Below are 21,881 nucleotides of genomic sequence, written 5' to 3'. Positions count from 1 at the left end.
TTATCCTCTCCATGATACTGAACAAATTCACCAAAATAAATCCTGAACAACTATCAAGAACAAAGACAAGTTTCAGGTGTACCTCAGTTGTGATTTTTTTTTTTCATAATATTTGCAACTTTTATATCCTATTTTGTATGCGTAGGTATTAGGAGATGCTTCAGTTGCACTTAGCTTGTATGTAACAATTTGTTGTTATTTTTATAAGGATGTCTCATGCTGAGCTGACTGATATGCTGTTAGTCCAAGAGCAATGAAGTTACCCTTTGTGCTGTGTATTTTTAGGCATAAATCTTAAAAGTCACATACATATTCCTCATTAACCATGTGTGAAATCAACCTCATTGAATTAGGGGGGAATTTCACTGGATGACTATAATTAATCAAAATACGAAAGACAGATAAACTAACAAACGTAAGGTGTTAGCACAGTGAGAGGATGTTTATTTATAAGCTGCATTTAGCACCATTTAATTCATGAGTTCAGTTGCTACTGACCATCTGCCATAGCTGCTGTCAGCTTCACAAGCCTCATGAACTTTGCCAGTCCTGGTGTTAGACTTCAAAAGATGCTGTGCCTACCCACCACTGTCACGTGGATCTCCAGACCATATTGTGGCAGCATGAAACAAAGAGTGGTTTTGGCAGGAATGCTGCCCCTGTGCTTGCATTTTCTACTTCCAGTGCAGCAGACATTTAAGTGGATTAACTGGACTGAAGTCACTACTGCTTTAGAGGCAGCATCAAGTTCAGCATCAGATGCCTTCCTGGTAGTCAGATTACTCTTATTTACAGCCATGTGAGACACTGTTGGAACTAAACCTCTGTTACAAGATTGTACTGTCTTCTCAAACAAGGTTCATAACAAGACTGAGATGGATGTGTTAGATATTTCCAAAATAGCTTCTGTGGCACAGAAGTCAGGAGCTTTTAAAACCTACTTTATAAAAACCTACTTTATAAAAACCTTCTTAGAAACCTAGAAAGCAAGTCAGAAAAGGGACATTCAAGAGCTGTGTCCATGACTTTCATCAGTGCAGCCTAGCACAGCTGATCACAATAAACCTCAAAGGATATTTATCATGTATTAATAATTATTAAATTCTCTTTAAGAAATGTGAATATATGATAGTCCCTACTAAATTATTGTCTTTATATTCAGTACACAAACATATTTTTAAGGTGAGCAGATCTTGACATAGACATTTGTTGTATTTACACAGAGGTTGGTGTTGGTACTCCATTCCATGTTCTCCTACTGCTAGCCAGCAGCTATCAGTAGAGATTTGGTAACTTGTATTCGTGCCACTGGACTTGCACTGGTTGAGAAAAAACTCTTTTCACCTCCATTTAAGAGTCTGTACATCTGTTGTTGATATGGCTGAGCAGTACACCACCATTTGCTACAGGGTACAGAACACTGAGTTTCAATTCCCTTTTGGAAACTTTCTTAAAAATTCAAGTTCTGGGCTAAAATTTCCAAGCGTATTTCATATTTGGCAACCAAAGAAAGTAAAAAGAAACAAGAAGCATTCCTTAGGTATGTTCAAGTACAGATAGCAATAAATATTTTTGCTATCATTTAGTAGATAGCATGTTTTTTAGAAGATTGTGAATATCTCACTATATTAATCATGCCATTTTGTCATTTCATTTAAAATGACTGGGTAGATTACAGCTTCCTTCAGAACACTGATGACCTTCTGTTATTGAACTCTCATCTATTTATTATCAAAAATAAAATGGTACACTTTGCAAACAACACAGGTGCAAGTTACAGTTTCCACCCCTCCTGAGTGTTCATTTCTTTTACTGCCCTAATGACTATAAAAAACACCTCATGAAATTAAAAATAAATAAATAAATAAACTCATGGACTCCACAGAAGCTAATACACAGGGAATGTATAGTAGTCCGAGGAAGTGCATGAAGTTGGAGGTTGCCTTTGTTTTGAGCCATTTGAGGGGGCACATTCCTGAAGTCATTCTCTCTTCCCATTAGCAAATCTCCCAGAATTGTGGTAAACTGAACACAGTCTTTCTCAAAATCTACTCCATTTCCCTAGGTATTCAGCTGGACCAGCCAATACAGTTTTATTGTCTATACCATGTCTACAGTGTTTGCCTACATAGCTTCAAGCGTGCCATCTCCTGGATTTCCCCACCTACACTGAATGCATATGAATTACAGGTTGGTTCCTGCACTACAGGTGGACCTGTGGCAGCCCAGCAGCACCTTCCACATCATCGAAGGTACGGTCACCGACGTGCGAGTGCCACAGAACACATCCCGAAGCCTGCTACCCTTCCTCCAGCAAGCCAACATCCAGTACACGTAAGCCTGCGCTTCCCATTCTGTGCATCTCTCCAGAGACCTGGCCTCCAAGGCAGGTCTGCGTCTACCACACCAAGTGCACTTAAAAATATGTTCCATGTAGCAATTAGACTGGCAGACAGCTAGGCATTGTGAAGAAAACAACCATTTTAATGGGAGAACAGAAAATCTCCCACAGGCAGGCAGTTTTAATTAAATGTCCTCCTTTGGAGTCAAGTTTAAGTGTTTTCAAAGTATATGAAATCACATCTGTTAAGAGAGGGATGGTAATTACTAATTCTGCAGTCTGCTTTGCCTCTCCCTGTGTTTAGCAGGAGCTAGGCTTGTTTACAAGTATGCTGTAAATGGGGAGGAAAGAGTTCATGAATTATAAAGGAACATACTGGTTCTGTTTTATAACTCTCCATTCCTACTGACCCTATTCAAGTCATATGGAACAAATGCACGTTAAGGATCAGATATCATTTACAGGGTTTCTTGAAAACATTCCAGACGGTTTTGAAGTATACTTGTCAAATGATATTTATCAATTTGATACACTTACATTAGACACAAGTGATGATCTTGTCATTAAAGCCTTTTCAGTGAGATGCTTAAGTACATGAATACTCAAAGAAGAGTTATTTGAATTCTCAAGCATCTGATGAATAAAGCCCTACATGAGGCTTTTAATACTTATTTCTCAGTGCGAAGATGAGAATGGCACAAAGCATATTGTGAATTATATGTGCTGTTATCAGAATCCCATTTTTATTGCAACTATGGTCTCCTGCTAATTTGTTGTTCTAAAAATACAAAAACAAACATAAGGAAATTATTTATTCAGGCCCAGTAGCTGAAGTTCAGAGCTACTTTCATGTGGATTTTACACTGCTTCAGTGTTGTTTAGATTTAAAAAGGAGATGGTGATTTCTGTAATTGTTTTCCTGTGCTTATAACAAAAAAGTCCCTTAATTACTGTGCCCCAACAGCTGCATTCACTCCTGCTGCTGTTCCTGCTCATAATTATCACCCTTAATGAAATGACAGAAGGCCACTTTATATGTGTCATAAATACTCATTATACATGAAGAACTTTATGTAGGTTGCAAAGCAGGGCATGAAAAGGTACGATCTGAGCTAAGAAAGAGCTCAGGGCCTCTGCAGTCTGCCTAAAATTGCATTATGCTGCAAACACTTGGAATACCCTACATCCTTTTTCCAGAGGACCTCTGTGACACTTGGCACACAAGAGATGTGTGCTTAGGAGGAACCTGGGCAGCATTCTGTTAAGGCCAGGTTGTTTCTTTGCTCCCTCTCTTCATCTTCCTGCTGCCCATTTTGGACTTCTTGTCTACTTGTCCCAGCCATCAGGACACTTAGGAGCAAAACCCTGCAAAGTCACAGATGAGCATGTGTTTGTCCTGAAAAGCCTACTGAGATCTATCTGTACCTCAGCAAGAGCTGGGAGGGTTTGTTATCAGAGGAGCAGCAGGTATAGTCAGGGAGCAGCTGGAGCAAGGCTGACGGGATGCACAGCCAATGTCTGAAGTCAGGACGCATGAAGCAGCCCCAATAATGAGCAGGGTGACCATCCCTTGTATTTAAAAGAAGCTTGTCTGTCCCAGTGCTTGACTTTCGGACAAGGCAGCCATGAAAATAGGCTTCAGACAAAGCTTTACTGCACCAAGCTGTCAAGATTGTTGGTTCTCTGGCAACAAAGACATTTAGGTTGTATTCACATCTGAGGAACTGAAGAGCCTTTGGATGCTATAAGCACACAGTACACAGTCGTTTAAAAATAAACTAAGATTATCATACCTCATCTGGAGTACAGACACATGGACAAGCAGGAGTTGTGAAATTAAATCTAGCATTGTGAAAGCAAACAGAGCATGATCCTGGTAGGTACTTACACTAATCAGAATTCAGCACAGCAGGTAAGCATTTCTTTAGCATATTAGATGCCCTAACTATTTGCATAAAAACACTGCTTTAATCTAATTAGAGACTTAAGTGCTTTACAGTACTGGTCTTAGAGTGTATGGCATTTTGCAAGTCAAGACTGTAAGTCCTTAGTTTGTTTAATAAAGGTTTCTGATGTAGAACAATGTAATTCCTAATTATACAATTACTTCCCTAAGACATTTGAAGAATGCAGATAACCTTTACTTTGATTTATATGTGGATATAGACCTATTGTCTTATAGGTATATGCTACGCAGTCCGTTTAGGATCTGAGTGAATGCATTTTTTTTCCCGTCTCTTTCTGATCATTGCAGCTAATGCCTGTAAGACTTTAAAAGGTCGAGTGTGACCATCGTTTTACAGGAATGATGAATGAGTGGTGTGGTGATTACACATTGCTGAGCTCTTGAAGTTCCATTCAAAAGGAGGTGGTAATACCAGCACTGCCCTCAGTTTCACAGGGGCATCACTATTGTTGTCAGGGATGATATTCCCAGCCCCTGCTACTGTGTGATGAAGGAGGTGGATGCTCCCCCCTCTATGATATAATCACTCTTTTTAGATATCTTCTATATTATATTTTTAGGTTTGTATCATTATTTGGTTTTGCAATAAAATAGGAAAATTTTCAGCTTGAACCATTGTTCTTACCTTTTGCTCTTAATGCAAAGACCCTCACTTTTTTGCAAGTATACATGTATTTGTTACTCTTAGTGTTGTTTCAAGTTTTTTCCAAGTTATTTTAAAATAACCAGCAGACAACTATTGCAAAGTAGATAAATGTAAACAACAACCATATTTAAGAATGTTTCTTTGTCATTTGTTGTGTTTCAAATAGAATAAGGCCACCCACCAAATTCTTAATTTATTTTTTTTTTGCCTCTACAACTTATAGACATATGGAATATTCCATGACAGTACGATAGTCCTGAGAGAAAGTGCTTTTCTAAGCCTAAAAATATTTTTTATGGTCTTGAAACCAATTTTTAAAGATCCATAATCACATAGTACAACTGGATTATAAAAGATGACAACAAATGCTGCTCCATAAACAAATGGAAGTGTTTTATTCTTCACATTGGCTGCATTATTTACATCATTCTGTTTTATTCACTTAACAAGCTCATTGTGTTTTTTGAAGGCACTGTGTGATTTCAAAGCAACTGGAGTATTTAGTTGACAGCATATATTCAAATAAGCCTCAAGCACTATACTGTCAAAATATAACAGATGAGGTAACATCAGGACGTTTTAATTCCCGCTGTATTTCTTCCAAATGTGATTGTCATTCTGCTTTAGCCTGTGTGTTCTACTAGTTTTTCAAAAATCTTTTTTTTTTACCTAGGATCCTCATATCAGATCTACAGAAAGCAATAGAAAACCAAACTGGACTAAAGTCATATAGGAATCGAAGGTCCCTCCCTGGGTATAATTATGAAGTATATCACTCCCTGGAAGAAGTACGTGAAAATTCATATTGCACCTTGTATCTGCTACATCAGCCTCATTTCATGAGACTGAAATTTCAACCTCTGTACAAGTTATGGTTGCTTGCTCATCTTCAGAAATGTTCTAAATGTTTGTTCAAAAATAGGCACCTTCTTAAAATATATATGTTGTCATGCATTTTTATTCAAAGCATATATTTACATGTAACTATCTTTGACAGGTTTTGAGTTTTGTTCTTAAGATAGGTCTTCTATTTGGATGTAAGTAAGAGATTTCACTGAGTGATTAGTCTCACTGAATCGTTTAAGTAAGGAATATGAACAAAAGTTTAAGTATTTGCAGAAGGCACCCAAAGACTCAAAACATTTCAATACAGATTCATATATAAGGGATACTGTCCAGAAAAGATAGCTGAGTAATTTGTTGATGTCAGTATTCGCACATAGAATTTTGGTGTGCACCAAAATGAAGTCACTAGAGTGAGCATGCAGGGTGTTGCACCTTGAAGAGATCTGATGCCTGTCAAATAAACAAATTATATAAGTAGTGCTGAATCCTACAGGTGTTCCTAGAGGTACTCCTTGCTTACTGAACCTGTTTGCCATCCTGTGTCTTGGCGAGCAGACTTATGGGTCTCCTTTCTTTAGTCCATTCTTGCTGTTTAAAGGGAGCAGCTTATTAGCTTAATCAGCAGATTTTTGATAGCAGCAGCTAATGCATTCCAATAATAACATTGGAAAAACAAAATTAAATAAAATAAAAGGTAACTGCAGGCAGCATCCAGCCTCTGGCAATAAAGCTATGAGAACCCATGGTAATTCAAGTATGAAAACAAATGCAAAACAAAACAAACAACACAAAAAGAAAAACGACAAGAAAATCCAAAAATATACTGAGTACTGACAGTTGAGATTAATAACAGTTGCTTCACCATGAAGTGCAAAGACTGAAGCAACAAATTTATTTCTGTATTTGCAGATCCAAGACTGGATGCATCATCTGAATAAAACTCATTCAGATCTTGTTCATATGTTCTCTGTTGGAAAATCCTATGAAGGGAGACCACTGTTTGTACTCAAGGTAAAGATTAAATAGTCATTAATCAAACTAAAATCTGGAATTGGTGGCAGACAGTTACTTATATTATGCTATGTGCACCAGAGATGCAGGTTATCAGAGATCCAGGTTATCAATGTTTCCTAAAGAAGAGTTACTAAGACCTAAGTATCATTCTGAATGTCACCCTTAATGAAAAAAAAAAAAAAAAAAAAAAAAAAAAAAAAAAAAGCTGGAGAACTAAATGCCAAATCCTTTTTAATTGGGTTGATACACATGCAGATAGCACACAGCATGTACAATTAGCAGGGTTTGGATTTAAGGGACTTGGAAAATTTTGCAGCCAACCTGTAAAGCAATTCTGCCAGAGAAGGATCCCAGAGGATCCCTCTGGATCCCTTCTCAGCATGTGCCACACACGCATCCTATTTAGCTATTGACAAAAATCCATGACTGTGTGTTCTCAGTGCACACTATTAGGACCACAGAATTAGAAGGTTACAACAAGGCACAAAGAAGTTTAATTTCAATGTACTTTCTTTTCATCCACTGTTGACGAGTTCCTAAAATTTGATTCTGTATCAAGCTATTCCTATAGCATTGTTTTTCCTCACCCTGCTCTATGTGATAGTTAAGGACTCCATTACTCATAAAAAAGGAATTGACAGATCTCACTTTTCCTGTAATTTTTTTCCATATATCAGGTTCATTATTTTGGCCATACCAGCATATAATTTCCCTTTGTAAACAGTCTGTTTGTGTTCCCAATACAAGGAAATTCAAAATGGTTCAGTGTTTCAAATAGCCTATTATTTTCTCATTACTGTGTCTCACCAACATCATGAGAGCAATTGATATGTCTATGAATATTCACACTTCAAGCTAGGTAAAAGAGCACGACCTTACAAGAAAGCTGTCTGGATAGACTGTGGGATTCATGCTAGAGAGTGGATTGGCCCTGCCTTTTGCCAGTGGTTCGTGAAAGAAGTAAGTATTCAGTCATTTAGAGCAATGTGGCTCCTTCAGCTTAATAAACATTTCATCTAGTACATTACTATTAAGAACCATAACTAGCTATTTTACTGCTTTTATATATATATATTTGTGGAACACTAAGTGCTTGGTAAACGAAGCTGATAACGACAGCCAGACGCAGCGAGGCACAGGACAAAAATATGCCAGACACATATTGGCAGAGATACAAAGTAGGATTTTATTCCAAGACCTAAATATGTGGAGATTTTAACTCTGGTAATTTTCCAGGTAAATCAGTGCCAGTATGTACTGCTTGAGATCAGATCAGCAATATCTTTGCTTTAAGGACATGAATGAAGAAAGACCTTTCTCTTTTGTGTAATTCTATAGGAATTGAAAGCTAAAATTGTATACAAATTTCACCTATAATTATGGTTTTCATATTATCTATATATCTATCATATGGTTCCTCCAATCTTTCTTTGATCCAGTCCTATCAGATTTATGCTCCCTTTATCTTTAATATCTGGGATCTAACAATCATATTGCAATTTTTCAAATGATCAGGAAAATCAAAGGATTTTGAATTTTGCATTCCACTTGTGCAATGGATTTTATATTTTTATTTTTTAGTATCAATATTTAATCTCTTCTAATTTGGGATTCATTTCAGACACATGATATGTTTGCAGGATTTTGCACAAAATAAATGATGAAAAATCTTTATTTGCAAGGTCCTTCCTATGAACACAATTTTCTCACTTGTGTTCCACCCCATCACTATGATTCCAGAATGCTATTTATCTGCCTTTGATTTTCTGGGGTCTCTCCATTCAGCAAAAAGATCTTGACCCTGTAGTCACTTCATGAGAGTAAATTTCTGCATCATGAACACCCTAGAATCATAGAAAAGAATCTCAGAAAAAAAACAGGTTGGTAGGGACCTCAGAGATCAGCCTTTCACCCTAATGATATTAGACTCTGTCATTACCACAGAGATAGCTAAGATACCATATGTGAATTCCTCCAAAAGTCGCAGCAGCATGTAGGGCAAGTACTGAAATAATGAAGCTATTACAATTAGGTGAGCCTCTCAGCACAGCTGCTGATGGATGGATGGATGGATGGATGGGCTAAACCAGATCCAGAAGCTGATCTCCAAAGTGGTGTGCAATTATAATGTGTATATTTATTACAAATGTTGTTAGTGTGAAGGTGCAGAAACTTGCAAGTGTTTCTGAGCAGCTCTCCCACCCTGGAGAAAAGGCTGCAGGAAGGCAAGAAGAGGTTTGGAACACATGGGCACTGGTGGAAAGCCTTCTGCTCAGGTACACCTTCCTCATGGAGGTTTTAACAAAAAGCACTACAATGTGGCAGAAAGGTAAAACTCGTGAGGTTTCTCTGTAGAGCTTATTGAAGAACATAGGCTGTGTGTGTGTATAGGAAAACCTTCTGGTTGTTATTTGAGATCCTCGGAGAGTAGCTTGCTAGTAGGAATGTTTCACTAACTATATAAAGGCATTTTCCTAGATTAAAGCAAGTTTTTACAGAACTGAAGAGTTCCTTCAGACATATATACAAGAATGTATAGTTCTGTCCATCTTGGTCATGGATTGCCATTTTTCACTGATGACAGACATTTTCTTCTTTCCTTAGAGCAATACTTCAATCCAGCATTAAAACAAAATGCATCAGGATAAGAATTGTGCTTGCAGCCTCATTATATTAAAATGGCTAGGAGGGGAGAAGGGACAAGACAATTACATGGTTTGAATTAGAATAATGCTTTTCTCAAAGGGATCAGGCAATTTGAGTAAGAACTCTGGGAAAACTCTAGGTCTCTCTATGCTTCAAACTCTGCAATTCTCTTTTTCTGGCAAACACCTCCTGTAAGCACCACTTTCCATCCTCCCTGGCGCCTAAGGGCAGTTCTGAGAAAGGGCAGTCCACTTGGAAAACGATTTTTCCAGGCATGTCTGTCGACTCTAAGGAATAGCACCACAAGCCCATTGATTTAAGGCAAGCAAAAGGAGGAGCTAGATTTATGCAACATTAGGCTCTCCTCTAGTAGGAACAGCAAATGCGCGTCCCTTTACTGTGCAGGCAGACTGAAATATTTTATCATGCTTTCACTTCACCCTGTGACTCTGTCACTTGTTTTTATTGCCACTGTCAGGCTGCTGAATTTTTGGCAGCTCCCTGGGAGCCATGGCCAGGGCTGACATGGGCCTGGCAGCCTGTCCCATCCCACCATCCCAGCCAGGAGCGCCAGGAATCAGGACATCCCTGGGGATTGGGACAGGTCAAGGCCAGGCCAGGACATGGGCCTGTGGATGGGCCCAGTTCAGCAGAGACCATGGCCAGGCAGGGCCGGGTGGGGTGCCCTGTCAGTGGGCACTGACAGCAAGGGCTGGGGGTGCCCTTGTGGTCCTGATGGCCATAAGCTGAGGAAAATATTATTATCGCTTACATTGAGACACTTGACTTTTAATTCCCAAGCTATTTTATATATAGGAAACCTCCTGATCTAAGTGGGAGGTCTGTATGGGGTTCAAGACGTAATCCACCTTTTCAAGTATCCATACTCCAGTGTACCACAAGGCTTTTCAGGAGATTTTGCTTAGAAAACAGCCTCTATGTATGAATGTCACTTTATACTCAAACTCAGGATATGTCCAGATATCCCAGCTAGCTTGGGAGCCCTCAATATCTTCTTTGTGCCCCTGGAAGTAACAGGTTGGGGTGTGCCAGCTAATTTCCTACATGCATGGGAGACACCATCTCCCTCCCATAGGGTGGAGGTGCCACCAGGCAACTGGTTGTTAGCAGCTTACTGGGGCACAGGCAGTAACACCCTGCTTTCTCCAAAGCATCTGGAGCTGCTCAGCCAAGCAGGACCTGGTACACATCTATCTGAAAATGCAAAGCAGAGCAAGGCAAAGCAGACTTGGGAAATGAGGATGTGGGACCAGAGCGTGGGAAGACAAGAGGCAGCCTGCTATGCAGGCTCCTTCTAGATTCAGGCAAATACAATCGTTAGAGAAAAGGAACAGCTGAACTAAGGGAAAAGGGAGAAAGATCCACAAGGATCTTTCAAAGAGAAAGAGAACACACAGGGAAGGGTTTTGCATTATGTAGTAATATAACTGTGAAGTACAAAAACAACCTTCTTGTGTTCTGAAACAAAAGGAGAGCAAAGACCATTGTTTGGTTTCAGAGCGTTTTGTTTTGTTTTGTTTTCTTGTTGTTGTCCCCTTTTAAAAAATTATAATCTACTCCAGGATGAGCTCTGGCCTTGGCTTGGTATCCCATAGGTCTGGTGTTAATAAGAAATTCACTGTCTGTTTCTGTAGTAGGCGGCCCTGAATGCCTTTAGTCTCAGCTAAAGATAATCAGATGTTCTACAGGGATTAACAATACTGGTGGCCTCTGAGAAACCCTACCTCATGGTCATTGAATTTTAGGTCAAGAAATGGGACTTCTGTGCATGCAGGATCAGAGTTTTAGGTACCAGCTGATGAGCCACAGAGAAGTGTCTGGGTCTGTATTGTAGTAGAAAACCTGGCAATAGTTATTTGCTGCGAATAACTGTTTACAGTGGAGTTCCACCAACCTCAAGCCTTACTCAGATGAATAGGGCCAGAAATAAAGACCCTGACAGTGGAAATATTAGAAACCTGCAGTGGAGTATAGGGAAACAATACGAACTGTGAAAAGAAATGGAACTGATTACACGTGAACTACTCTGAAGGCAACCTGCAAAGATAAATGAATCTAATGCAACCTGGACTTTGTTTCCACAGCAGCAAATTAAATATATATGTATATATATATATCCTCCTACATTTTTAAAACATCTGCATGGAATCTAATCATACATTAAAATGGGTTGGTAAATATTACATACTGGAAAGAAAGGGACTCTGTTATGTGTAATTACTTTGTAGAAAGCAGTAGACACACAAAAAAAAATCAGACATAACATATTTAACCAAAATTAAATAGCCCTTCACATAAACAAGGAAGCAAAATCTACAGACGTTTTGCAGAAGTATATTAATATATATATATTAAGTATACTTAATATATAAGTATATTAAGTATGTATATGTCTTAACTAAGAGCATTTAACTCCTCTTCACTGTGTGTGCAGCTAAGAGACTAAAAGCAAAATTCAGATATCTAATTATCCAGACCTCAGATGTAAGATTGTAACATTGTTTTGAAAATCTGAAATATTATTCACAGGCTGCTGTTCAAATTAACATCAAAACTAGGTTCAATTTCAGTTTTAGTGGAAGCAGATGAGGATTCACATTACATCTGGTTTGACTTTCTTCCCTCTAATAAATGCTGCCATTCGATCCATGTCAATGATATATAACCTTGAAATGTTGCTCATACAACATTTTCAGAAACAAAATACAAGAGGTATAACTTTAAGATGCCCTATTCTTCGCTTCTGTTGAAAGAATCTGTATTTTAAACCTGAAGGATTAGAAAATTCAAGAAATTTAATTAACAGCTTCCATTAAAAAAAAATATATATATATATTTCTTCATGACAAAATGTTCTTAGAATACAATGGCAAGCAGAAAGGAAAAGTCCACTGAGATCAAATGCAGTTCCCTAAGTGAGTGGCCTCATCAGATTTTCAAATGACAATGCAAATAGTCTGACATTTTGGAAATACGTAACCCTCCACTACCACCTTCGTCACCAATCCACAAAAGTGGGCCTTTCTAGAAAAAAAAAGGAAAACTGCCATTTCAGCAGATCTACACCTCCAATGTGAATGGTGGCATTCTCTTCCATAGACTCCCTAGGCTCTTACGTTTTTGAAATGTTTAAGTTTGGGGATTTTCCTCAAAATAATATTATTATTCTTTGAATGTTTGGTTCAGGCGTTGACCTTGCTAGACCACCTATAACAATTCCCTGACCCCTATCCACTGGAAAGGAGCTGTATAAAAGAAGAATCCAAATATGCACTCTGAAGCCAAGTACCCTAGCAGCACTGCATCATGTGGGTCATAATAGCTGTCGAATCTCAAAAGAATCCCAAATCTGAGAAAGGTATCAACATGCTCTATATACCTTAATTTGAGAGATGCATGGTTGCAAGTCCAAATTCTGAAATGTGTCTCCTATGATCCCGAATATATGATTTCCCAAATTGTCCAAGGCAACGTGTTTGTGCTTCATCATGCAGACAGGGAGCAGACAGGTAACCTCAGACAAAACAAACAAACAAACAAATAAATAAATAAAAATAAATACATTAAAAAAAAAAAAAGCTGGGCAGATTTTTTTTAAATGCTGACATTGATATTGATTGCTGCCATAGCCAGGCCTGAATCCCATCTTTGCACTCCATAGCACTGAGCTAAGAGAAATACAGACACTGTCCAAGAAGCAAAATGGCAACACCTGCCTACAGTATTCTAAGCTTGAGACTGATTTATGAGACACTTTGTGGGATGCATTCTGCCAATAAGGCAGCCATCCTGCTTGCAGACCAGGCCCCAGAGACCAGTTTTTACCAGGAATTTTGGATGGTTTGAGGCCTCAGATTCTTATAGTGAATGTTTATGAAGTGCTTGACTGTGAAGGCAGAATACCTAAAATAATAGAGCATATATATACAGAACTGAATGAGGACAACAGTGTGATCAAAGGCAGGTCCAAGCAGGAGACCAAGACAGCATCAATTTTTAAAAGGTTTGGCTATTCCTCAGTGCTAGTCAGGCCATGTGGTCAGAAGGCCGTAAAGCTATAACTATTCCTACTTTAAGAACTGCTGAAAGCCAGTTTAGCATTTATACTCATTCTGCAAAGTTCCACAGTCCAGGTCCTGATGGACAAACCACCTGTGAGATGCTGCATCAGCAGGCAGAGCAGCACTCAGTCACTCACTCATTCCAGTGCTGATGTCCACACTGTCAGGAAAGCAGCCTCACTTTCTGGATCATTTCTGGGTCTTGAATTGCATCAAAGTTGGTAAGCCTTTAAGACTCAGGAGATTTATTTCCCCTCGACCTTTATAACTAGAAGAGCCTCAAAATGTTGGCTGCTCCCCCCACTGATTAAGAGATTCAGACACCAGTTTTTCACCCACTTCATAAATATTCTGACCTCAGGGGTCTGTAAGAGTTATGTGAAGCAATACACTAATGTTTGTTAAAGATTATATTCTTGACCTATCACTTCTCAACAGACTTAAGCCTTTCAGACAGGTACAGCTGAAATGCCACATTCCTACAATCCACTATTTCACACAAGTATTAATTTAAAGAATGCTCGTTACACCTGTGTTTAGGAATTCTTTGAGACAATGTAGTTAGTTCACACACGTACACAAAAACACCAAAATATGCTTTCCATCTCCATTTTTTCACATTCTCCTAGCAGAGGTTTAGAGCTGTGCAGGAAAGCAAGCAAAGACTTGACTGTATCTCTCTGTATGCCCTACATTTATACCACTGCTGTTCCTGGGGACAGATGTACCCCTAATCTTAGCATATATGTGAGCACTGGCTCTCAGAAACCCGAAGAGCTTTTGAAATCTTTGGAAATATTCCAGAGTCAGAGGCATGTAAGGTGAAAACAAATACTGTATCTGTAGATTTTTCCCTTCACCCTTTAGCTGGATACACTCCTTCTTTCCAAGGTCCCTTCCCTTCAGCTAAATCTCTTCAGCTGATGTTGGTTTGACTTGACATTTTTTCTTGGTTGTTTTTAAACCACCACATCTGCTGACTCTGTAAAATCTTCTTTTCTGTGTTTTTCTCCTGTTCATCAGTTTTGTGTTCACCCTTGTTTCTTAAAACAGGACCAGAAACTTCTAAGGGCTGCATTCTGGCCCCCTGCAGCCTCCTTCCCAAGTGTGACTGATTGTGGCACTGTGAGGACTGAGCTCTTCTCACCTTGAAGTGCCAGTCACCTGGTGAAAGATCTCTACACAAATGCTCTGACAGCTTTTTCAGTAAATGTCATACAATCATTTGAGCTTAATTTTTATTGTTTGCCAGATTCTAGTCTCCCCAGCTGTCTTTTTAGCTGCCTAGCCTCAAAAATAAATAAATAAATAAATAAAATTGTCTTCTCTGAGTGCTCCCTGTATATCCATTATCTGGGGGAAAAATCCATCTGTTTCATCCTGCAGCATCTATATTTGAAACACTCAGCCTTACTTATCTTTAGCTAATTCATTCTTTTCTGTCAGGAGCTTCTGCCTGAGATGTTATTTGGTTTTGCTCCATCAGAGAGATCTCCTCTTTCAGCCTCTTCACTCAGTACTTCATTCATCAGCCTTTCAACAGCAAGAGGTGCTGGTACAAATGCAGGATCTGTTTTATCCGCATGATTTTTTCTTTCTTCCAAATGCTGTTCCTGCCATTTGAAGTTTCCATGCCATAATCACACCTATCTGTATCTAGTTTCTGCTACCACTCAACATCTCCACTCCACTCCACAGCTGGTTCAGTTCTGAACAATGTCTGTTATTTCTGCAGCCAACTTACATCCCACTTTGGTCTGAGTTTGTGCATCTCTCCAGCACATTCTTACTACTGAAAACAGATGTTACTGATGTGTACCAATTCTGACGGGTAGGAAAATAAAGTAGCTGTGAACACTACTAACAGGAGTTTCCAGGACTGGGCCTTCAGTTGTGATTGTGATGCTTTATTATTATTGTTATTATTTTAATGGATAGTACCTAAGCCAATGCCAAAAAGGATGGAGTGCAGTACCGTGATATCACCACAATGAGGCATGTGATGCATTGTTTTAAAAACAGCTGTGGCAAACCATTTCTATGCTGTACAGTATTTCTTCTCTTTTTTGGGTCCATAATGGATTTTCCCAGGTTCTATTCAACATTATTATTGTTTAGAGAAGGTCCTCTCCTTTGATGTGACACCTTCATGATGGTGAAAATATACATATTTAAAATTACTTCTGGTTTTTCTTTTCCAAAAGGAAAAAAAGCCCTGCATTATTTCTCTTGTACACTTTCAACTACCCAGCTGCATCTTCCCAACTACCCATGATCTTAAGAAGCTTGAAATTACTTTCATTGTGCTTGCAGCTGTTCATTTTTTCACAATGTGAATGCATGTTGATAAAATAAAGGTAATCTTGCATCTGTCTTGTGCCTGTAGTAGGAATTGTTCAATGACATTTGCTAGTGTAAACTCCTATGTGAGTATTAATCACTAAGATATTCAAAGTCTGACCCATGAGGGCTTTTAACCTGTTGAGTGTTCAGTGCATGAAGACAATTCACATTGTTGCTTCAACACTTGTCCTAGGGAAGAAATACTGTTTTATATTTTAGCAACCCAGCCCTTTATGACGATGTTGAGTAAAATAGGACCTCAGTAAAACTATTGATATGCAAAGGCACTATTTATCATGAAACACTGTGAAAGAAAATTACGTGCTTTCAACAACTTAGCTGTTTCAGAAACTGACCTATAGGCAATAATGTGTATCTTAATTATTTAGCTGCATCTCAACTATTAAATTTAATGATCTACTCAAGTGAATTATATTGGGTTTCCCTCAATATATACAAGACCAACATCTCAGTTGGTTGCCACCAAGTTCATGTGGGCATTAGTTGTACACAATTACCAGGATTGTACACAAATTACCAGATTGTACACAATTATCTTTTAAAGAATTCATAGTGCTTCAGAATAACACAGGCTTTTCCTTTCCCACCTAGATAGTCCTTGAACAATTTGGGACTTAAGAGGGTTTTTTTATGTACTACCCCTCTGAGTGGAACCAAGAAGCTATATCTCCTATTGCTAGAGCGGTCCCAGCCATGGTGGGACTGCTCATTGTTTCTGTAACATATCAATCATGTTGTTGTCCCTCTGGCTTTTCTCTGCTTCAGTATCTTCTCCATTGGAAACATTAAGTAGTACTATAAGCAAGCCTGGGATACCACAGCTCCTTCTCCTTTGCACAGTCTTTTTATGGACTCTCTTCTGAGTGCTGCAGAGGAGTTTCAGCACACTGTCATTTTTCTCCATTGCTGTTTTTGTATTCCTCCTATGGGCAATGTTTTCTGTATATTAAGAAAGAGGAAGTAAGATTTTGCTTGGGAAAAAAAAAATGGTTTCAGGTTTCAGACACAGTTCAAGCTTCAATCTTGAACATTTGACCCTTTACTTTTAGATGGTTGGTTCTAGGTACTTATTTGTACCTTCTCCTTAAAAACAGGTTTACTGCTCTGCTTGTGATCAGAGTGCCAGAGCAGGGCATTAGTAGTAAAAAGGAAAATGGGGATAAAAGGATGTACTGCTTCCAAGTACAGTGACAGAGAAAACTACTGACAAACTGATAAAGTGGCCATGAAGGCCTGAAGAGCAGATCATAGTATCACCCTGCTAAAATGTAAGAAATACAGAGAATAGTAAAACATTATATGCTGCCATCAGAAGGATGTTTTAACTGATGTCTTTGTAAATGTGTAGAGGAGTTAATCCTGTGTTATCAGAAGGTTTTGTTTTGTTTTGTTTTGTTTTGTTTTTTTGTGTGTGTGTGTGTGTGATTTCTGGTAAAACAGCAATGGAGTCAATTCTCTATGCTAAAATAGTAATGTTTAACATTCAGTGTGAATGTTAAATTCAAAGACAGAAACAATATAAGCTGATTGTTACCTTAAATATAATAACAATTAATTGTGGGACAGCAAATCATTAAGGTCACATGCAACTTCAGAGTTTCTCTCAAACCTGTTTCCTCACTTTGTTCTTCTGAGTCAATCCCTTTACTTCATAAAAAGTCCAACTGTGTCCTAAATCCATTTTAAACTCTTGTGCTTTATTGCTTTGGCTCTTTTGTTTACTTCATCCCCCAAATTAAATTCTGTATGGTCTGGGTCCTCAGCCAGCCTAAGCTGGCATAGCTTGATCAGAAACCACTACTCTCTGCTGATCCAGATGATTGAGCCCCCTCCTATTAATCACCGGTCGTTTCCCCCATCCCCCAGGCAGATTGCTTGCACGTTGTTGGCAGGGTTCCTGCATCATCTGTTCATTCACTAATAACACTATTCAGCATTTATTGGGCCAGCCTGGCTCTCTGCGCATTCAGCAGCAAAGCTGCTATTGATTGCATGATGGGGAAGCAGAATCGAGCTCTATGAAGTATCATCACTTTGTATTCTGAGGGCTGTGTGCAAACTACAATGCAGTTAATTCACTAATGGTTTATATTTGTCTTGCTTCTGCTGTAGTGAGGAGAAAATGTTTCAGCACTGCTGGGGGTGGGTTCGCACGATCATTATTTGGAGGATTTGAAAGTCACGGCACAAAAGGCAAGTTGTGTGCTGTGCTCCAGCAATGACACACCTTAGTGCCTGTGAGGCACGTTGCCAAAGACCTCCCAGTTAAGGGAGGTAAGATTATACAGCCTGTGTTGCCTTATTGCATGTGCCAAATAAAACTGCCAGATAAAAATTTACTATGAAGGACAAAATAATTTCAGCAGAAAGAATTAATATGATCTCACTTATACCAGTTTACACCATCTACACTCTCACTTTCCATGAAGAAAGCTGTGCCAGGTCCATTACGTTTTAAGTGAAATGGTACTCTGAAAGGCTAACCAGTTTATTAAGATAAATCATATATGTTTTAAAGAACAGAACTAAATGATTGATATATGTGCCTCTAAATCAATTTTAAGACTTAAAAGTTTGAAAAGTATAACTGCCCTCCAAAGCACTAAAGCCCTCCGAAGTCTCCCATAGTATTTCATAAAATACAGCAGTCATTCAAAATAAAACAGAGCAGCTTTAAAAAATTAAAGGGAGCTTGGAATTTTGCTCAACACGAGCCAGCAGTGCAAGCTTGCAACTCAGAAGGCCAACTGCGTCCTGGACTGCAACAACAGAGGGGTGGCCAGCAGGGCGATGGAGATGACTGTGCCCCTCTGCTCTGCCCTTGTGAGGCCCCACCTGGAGTGCTGCGTCCAGGTCTGGGGTCCCCAGCACAAGAAGGGTGTGGGGCTGTTGGAGCAGGTCCAGAGGAGGGCCACAAAGATAATCAGAGGACTGAAGCACCTCTCCTATGGAGAAAGGGTGAGAGGGCTGGGAATGTTCAGCCTGAAGAAGAGAAGGCTCCAGGGTGACCTCATTGTAGCTTTTCAATACTTAAAGAGGGCTTATAAAAAAGATGGAGAACAACTTTTTGCTCAGGCAGATAGTGATAGGACAAGGGGAAATGGTTTTAAACTAAAAGAGGGGCCATTCAGAGTAGATATAAAGATGAAATTCTTCACTCAGAGGGTGGTGAGGCACTGGCACAGGCTGCCCAGAGAAGCTGTGGATGCCCCATCCCTGGAGGTGTTCAAGGCCAGGCTGGATGGGGGTTTGGGCAACCTGATCTGGTGGGAGGTGTCCCTGGCAGGGAGAGTTGGAACTAAATGGTATTTAAAGTCCCTTTCAACCCAAGCCATTCAGTGATTCTATGATTCTATGATTTTGTAGCTTTTGAATTAAAATTATTAATTCAAATACTTTTTAATTAATTAATTTAATTAAAAATTTAAAATTTAAAAATTAATTAATTTAATTAATTAATTTTCATTATGTCCCTTCTTGCAAATTTGGAAAAGCTCTGAAAAAAATTCAAAGCTTATCCTTGTAGTTTTTAAGGAGTGTATCGCCATAAATTAATTAATTATATTTGGCTCTTTTAAGGAGATTTTTTTAGAAGTATTTTTAAGAGTTTCTTCTTCCAGTTTATGATACAGTATATAGAACTCTTCAATCTAACAAAATGCATAATTACAGATGTAACTTGCAGTAAAAGAATGGCATGCACAGATAAAGCCACAAGCAAATATGCCAGTCTTGTTATCTCTGATATGTAAATACCCACCACAAAGACCCAAGCTGAGCTGTATTTGTTAATACTGGCTAAAAAGAGAAAAACATTAAAATGTCAAGGAAGTGATGTGTGGTGACTTGTTTCCTCCTCAGCCAAATTTCTTCTCCCTGAAATAGCTGCTGAGGAGTTTCTGGTTTGTTTCATTTCTCTATGATGGAGAATGGAAAAAAATTCCTTTCCCTACCCAGACTTCCTCTTCCTTTATAGCTTTATACCTGAGCTTCTCCAAAAGTACAGAGCTTTCTATATTGTAAAGGAATAAGCTGCTTTTATTGATGATTGTGAATATAGTTAATTACTTTGAATACAACAAAAGATTACATAAGGTGAGCCTTAAATACTTTTATACATGCTCTGACCTCACCAAATCATCACCTGGTAGGAACAATAGCACTCCATTGGCTTATGGGACCTAAGCATGTTTCCTCAGCTAAGAAACTATTCCACTGACTTTCAGCTCTTACATCAAGAAACACTTCACGTGCATTTGTTTCTATGTAATGTGAGTTGTATTTTCTTGTCTATTAAAATTAACTGAGAAAAATAGGGTCTTTTGAACAACTTTTTTCACATACACACACTACCTTTAATCACATTTAGAGGAAGATGTCAGCCTTTCCAGTACAGCTCTAAGAATGCCAACAGTGCAGTAGAAACAGGCCTCTATAGTTCCAAAGGCTGCATGACCGTCTTAACTGGTCACAACACTTAACCAGGAAATTATTTTTGTTATGGAAGCTACATACTATGACCTTTCTTCTGTAGGCTCTGCAAACATACCAGACTGATCCTGCCATGAGAAGGATGCTAACTCAGCTGTATTTCTATATTATGCCTGTATTTAATGTGGATGGATACCATTTTAGCTGGACAAATGTAAGTACTGTCAGTAGTATTACTCAAAAAATTGTTCAGACAGGAAAGATTGAATGTTTATTTTGTCATTCAAACATGACTTTCTGTATAATCTGACCCATCAGTTTGTGTCATGCAAAATGGAAGTAAATTAATTCGTGTGTACAGACAGATTTTCATCAAACTATAGTAATATTGTTAATTATATTGTTAATTAACTGTTTTAAAACTTACTTTAGGATCGATTCTGGAGAAAAACAAGATCAAAGAACTCCAGGTTCCCATGTTATGGTGTTGATGCTAATCGCAACTGGAAAGTGAAATGGTGTGGTAAGTCTGGAAGTACTTTGGTCCACCAGTTCAGATTACCCTGTATTTATATATCAACACAGTAAGTGGATTAGATCACATCAGTTGTGAAGTGTTCCTGTCGTGGTTCCGCTCGAGTGGGCAGCCGAGCTCCACCACAGCCGCTCTCTCACTCCCCCTCCTCAAAGAGGAATGGGGAGAAAATATGTGAAAAGGGCTCAAGGATTGAGATAAGGACGAGAAAATCACGCAATAATTATTGTAACGGGCAAAACAGACTCGGCATAAGGAGATAGTAAGATTTATTGCCTACAACTAACAAGCGAGAGAAGTGAGAAAACAAAGGAAAAAAAAACCAAAAGCACCTTCCCCCCATCCACCCTCTTCCATCTCCTCCCCCCGAGCGGCGCAGGGGAACGGGGGAATGGGGGTTATGGTCAGTCTACAGCACTTCTTCTCTGCCGCTCCTTCTCGATCACTCTCGTCCCCTGTGCTGTGGGGTCCCACCCACGGGATGCAGTCCTTGATGAACTGATCCGGCGTGGGCTTCCCACAGGCAGCAGCTCTTTCAGAACTGCTCCAGATATGGGTCCGTACCACGGGGTCCATCCCTCAGGAGAAAACTGCTCCAACCTGGCTCCCCTACGGGCAGCAGCTCCTGCCGGGTCACCTGCTCCTGCGTGGACTCCTCTCCACGGGCTACAGGTCCGGCCCGGAATCTGCTCCGGCAGGGGTCTTCCACAGGCGGCAGCCTCCGTCGGTGCAGGGCCACCTGCTCCACCGTGGTCTCCTCCACGGGCTGCAGCGTGGAACCCTGCTCCACCGTGGTACTCCATGGGCTGCAGGGGGACATCCTGCTTCACCATGGTCCTCACCACAGGCCACAGGGGACTTCTGCTCCGGCGCCTGGAGCACCTCTCCCCCTCCTTCTACACTGACCTTGGTGCAAGGCTGTTCTCTCGCTCCCTTGAGTCTCCCGGCTGCTGTGTGGCGCAGCGTTTTTTCCCTGTCTTAAATATGCTCTCACAGAGGCGCAAAACAAC

General features: G+C 39.5%; 1 protein-coding gene across 1 annotated transcript in view; it reads left to right on the top strand.

Annotated features, from left to right (window-relative positions):
• Positions 1-21,881, top strand: part of CPA6 (carboxypeptidase A6) — a gene marked incomplete at both ends in the record, with an annotated part of 82,600 nt that overhangs the window by 48,562 nt on the left and 12,157 nt on the right. The window contains 6 exons of the mRNA XM_084281677.1: positions 2,210-2,334; positions 5,627-5,741; positions 6,709-6,810; positions 7,669-7,773; positions 20,440-20,550; positions 20,769-20,859. Coding sequence (XP_084137803.1) covers positions 2,210-2,334; positions 5,627-5,741; positions 6,709-6,810; positions 7,669-7,773; positions 20,440-20,550; positions 20,769-20,859 — 649 coding nt within the window. The remainder of the gene's footprint in view (positions 1-2,209; positions 2,335-5,626; positions 5,742-6,708; positions 6,811-7,668; positions 7,774-20,439; positions 20,551-20,768; positions 20,860-21,881) is intronic.

The sequence above is a fragment of the Netta rufina genome (genome assembly GCF_964035555.1).
Source record: "Netta rufina genome assembly, chromosome: 2".
NCBI classification, from domain to species: domain Eukaryota; kingdom Metazoa; phylum Chordata; class Aves; order Anseriformes; family Anatidae; genus Netta; species Netta rufina.
This window is presented reverse-complemented; position numbering and strand designations above follow the sequence as displayed.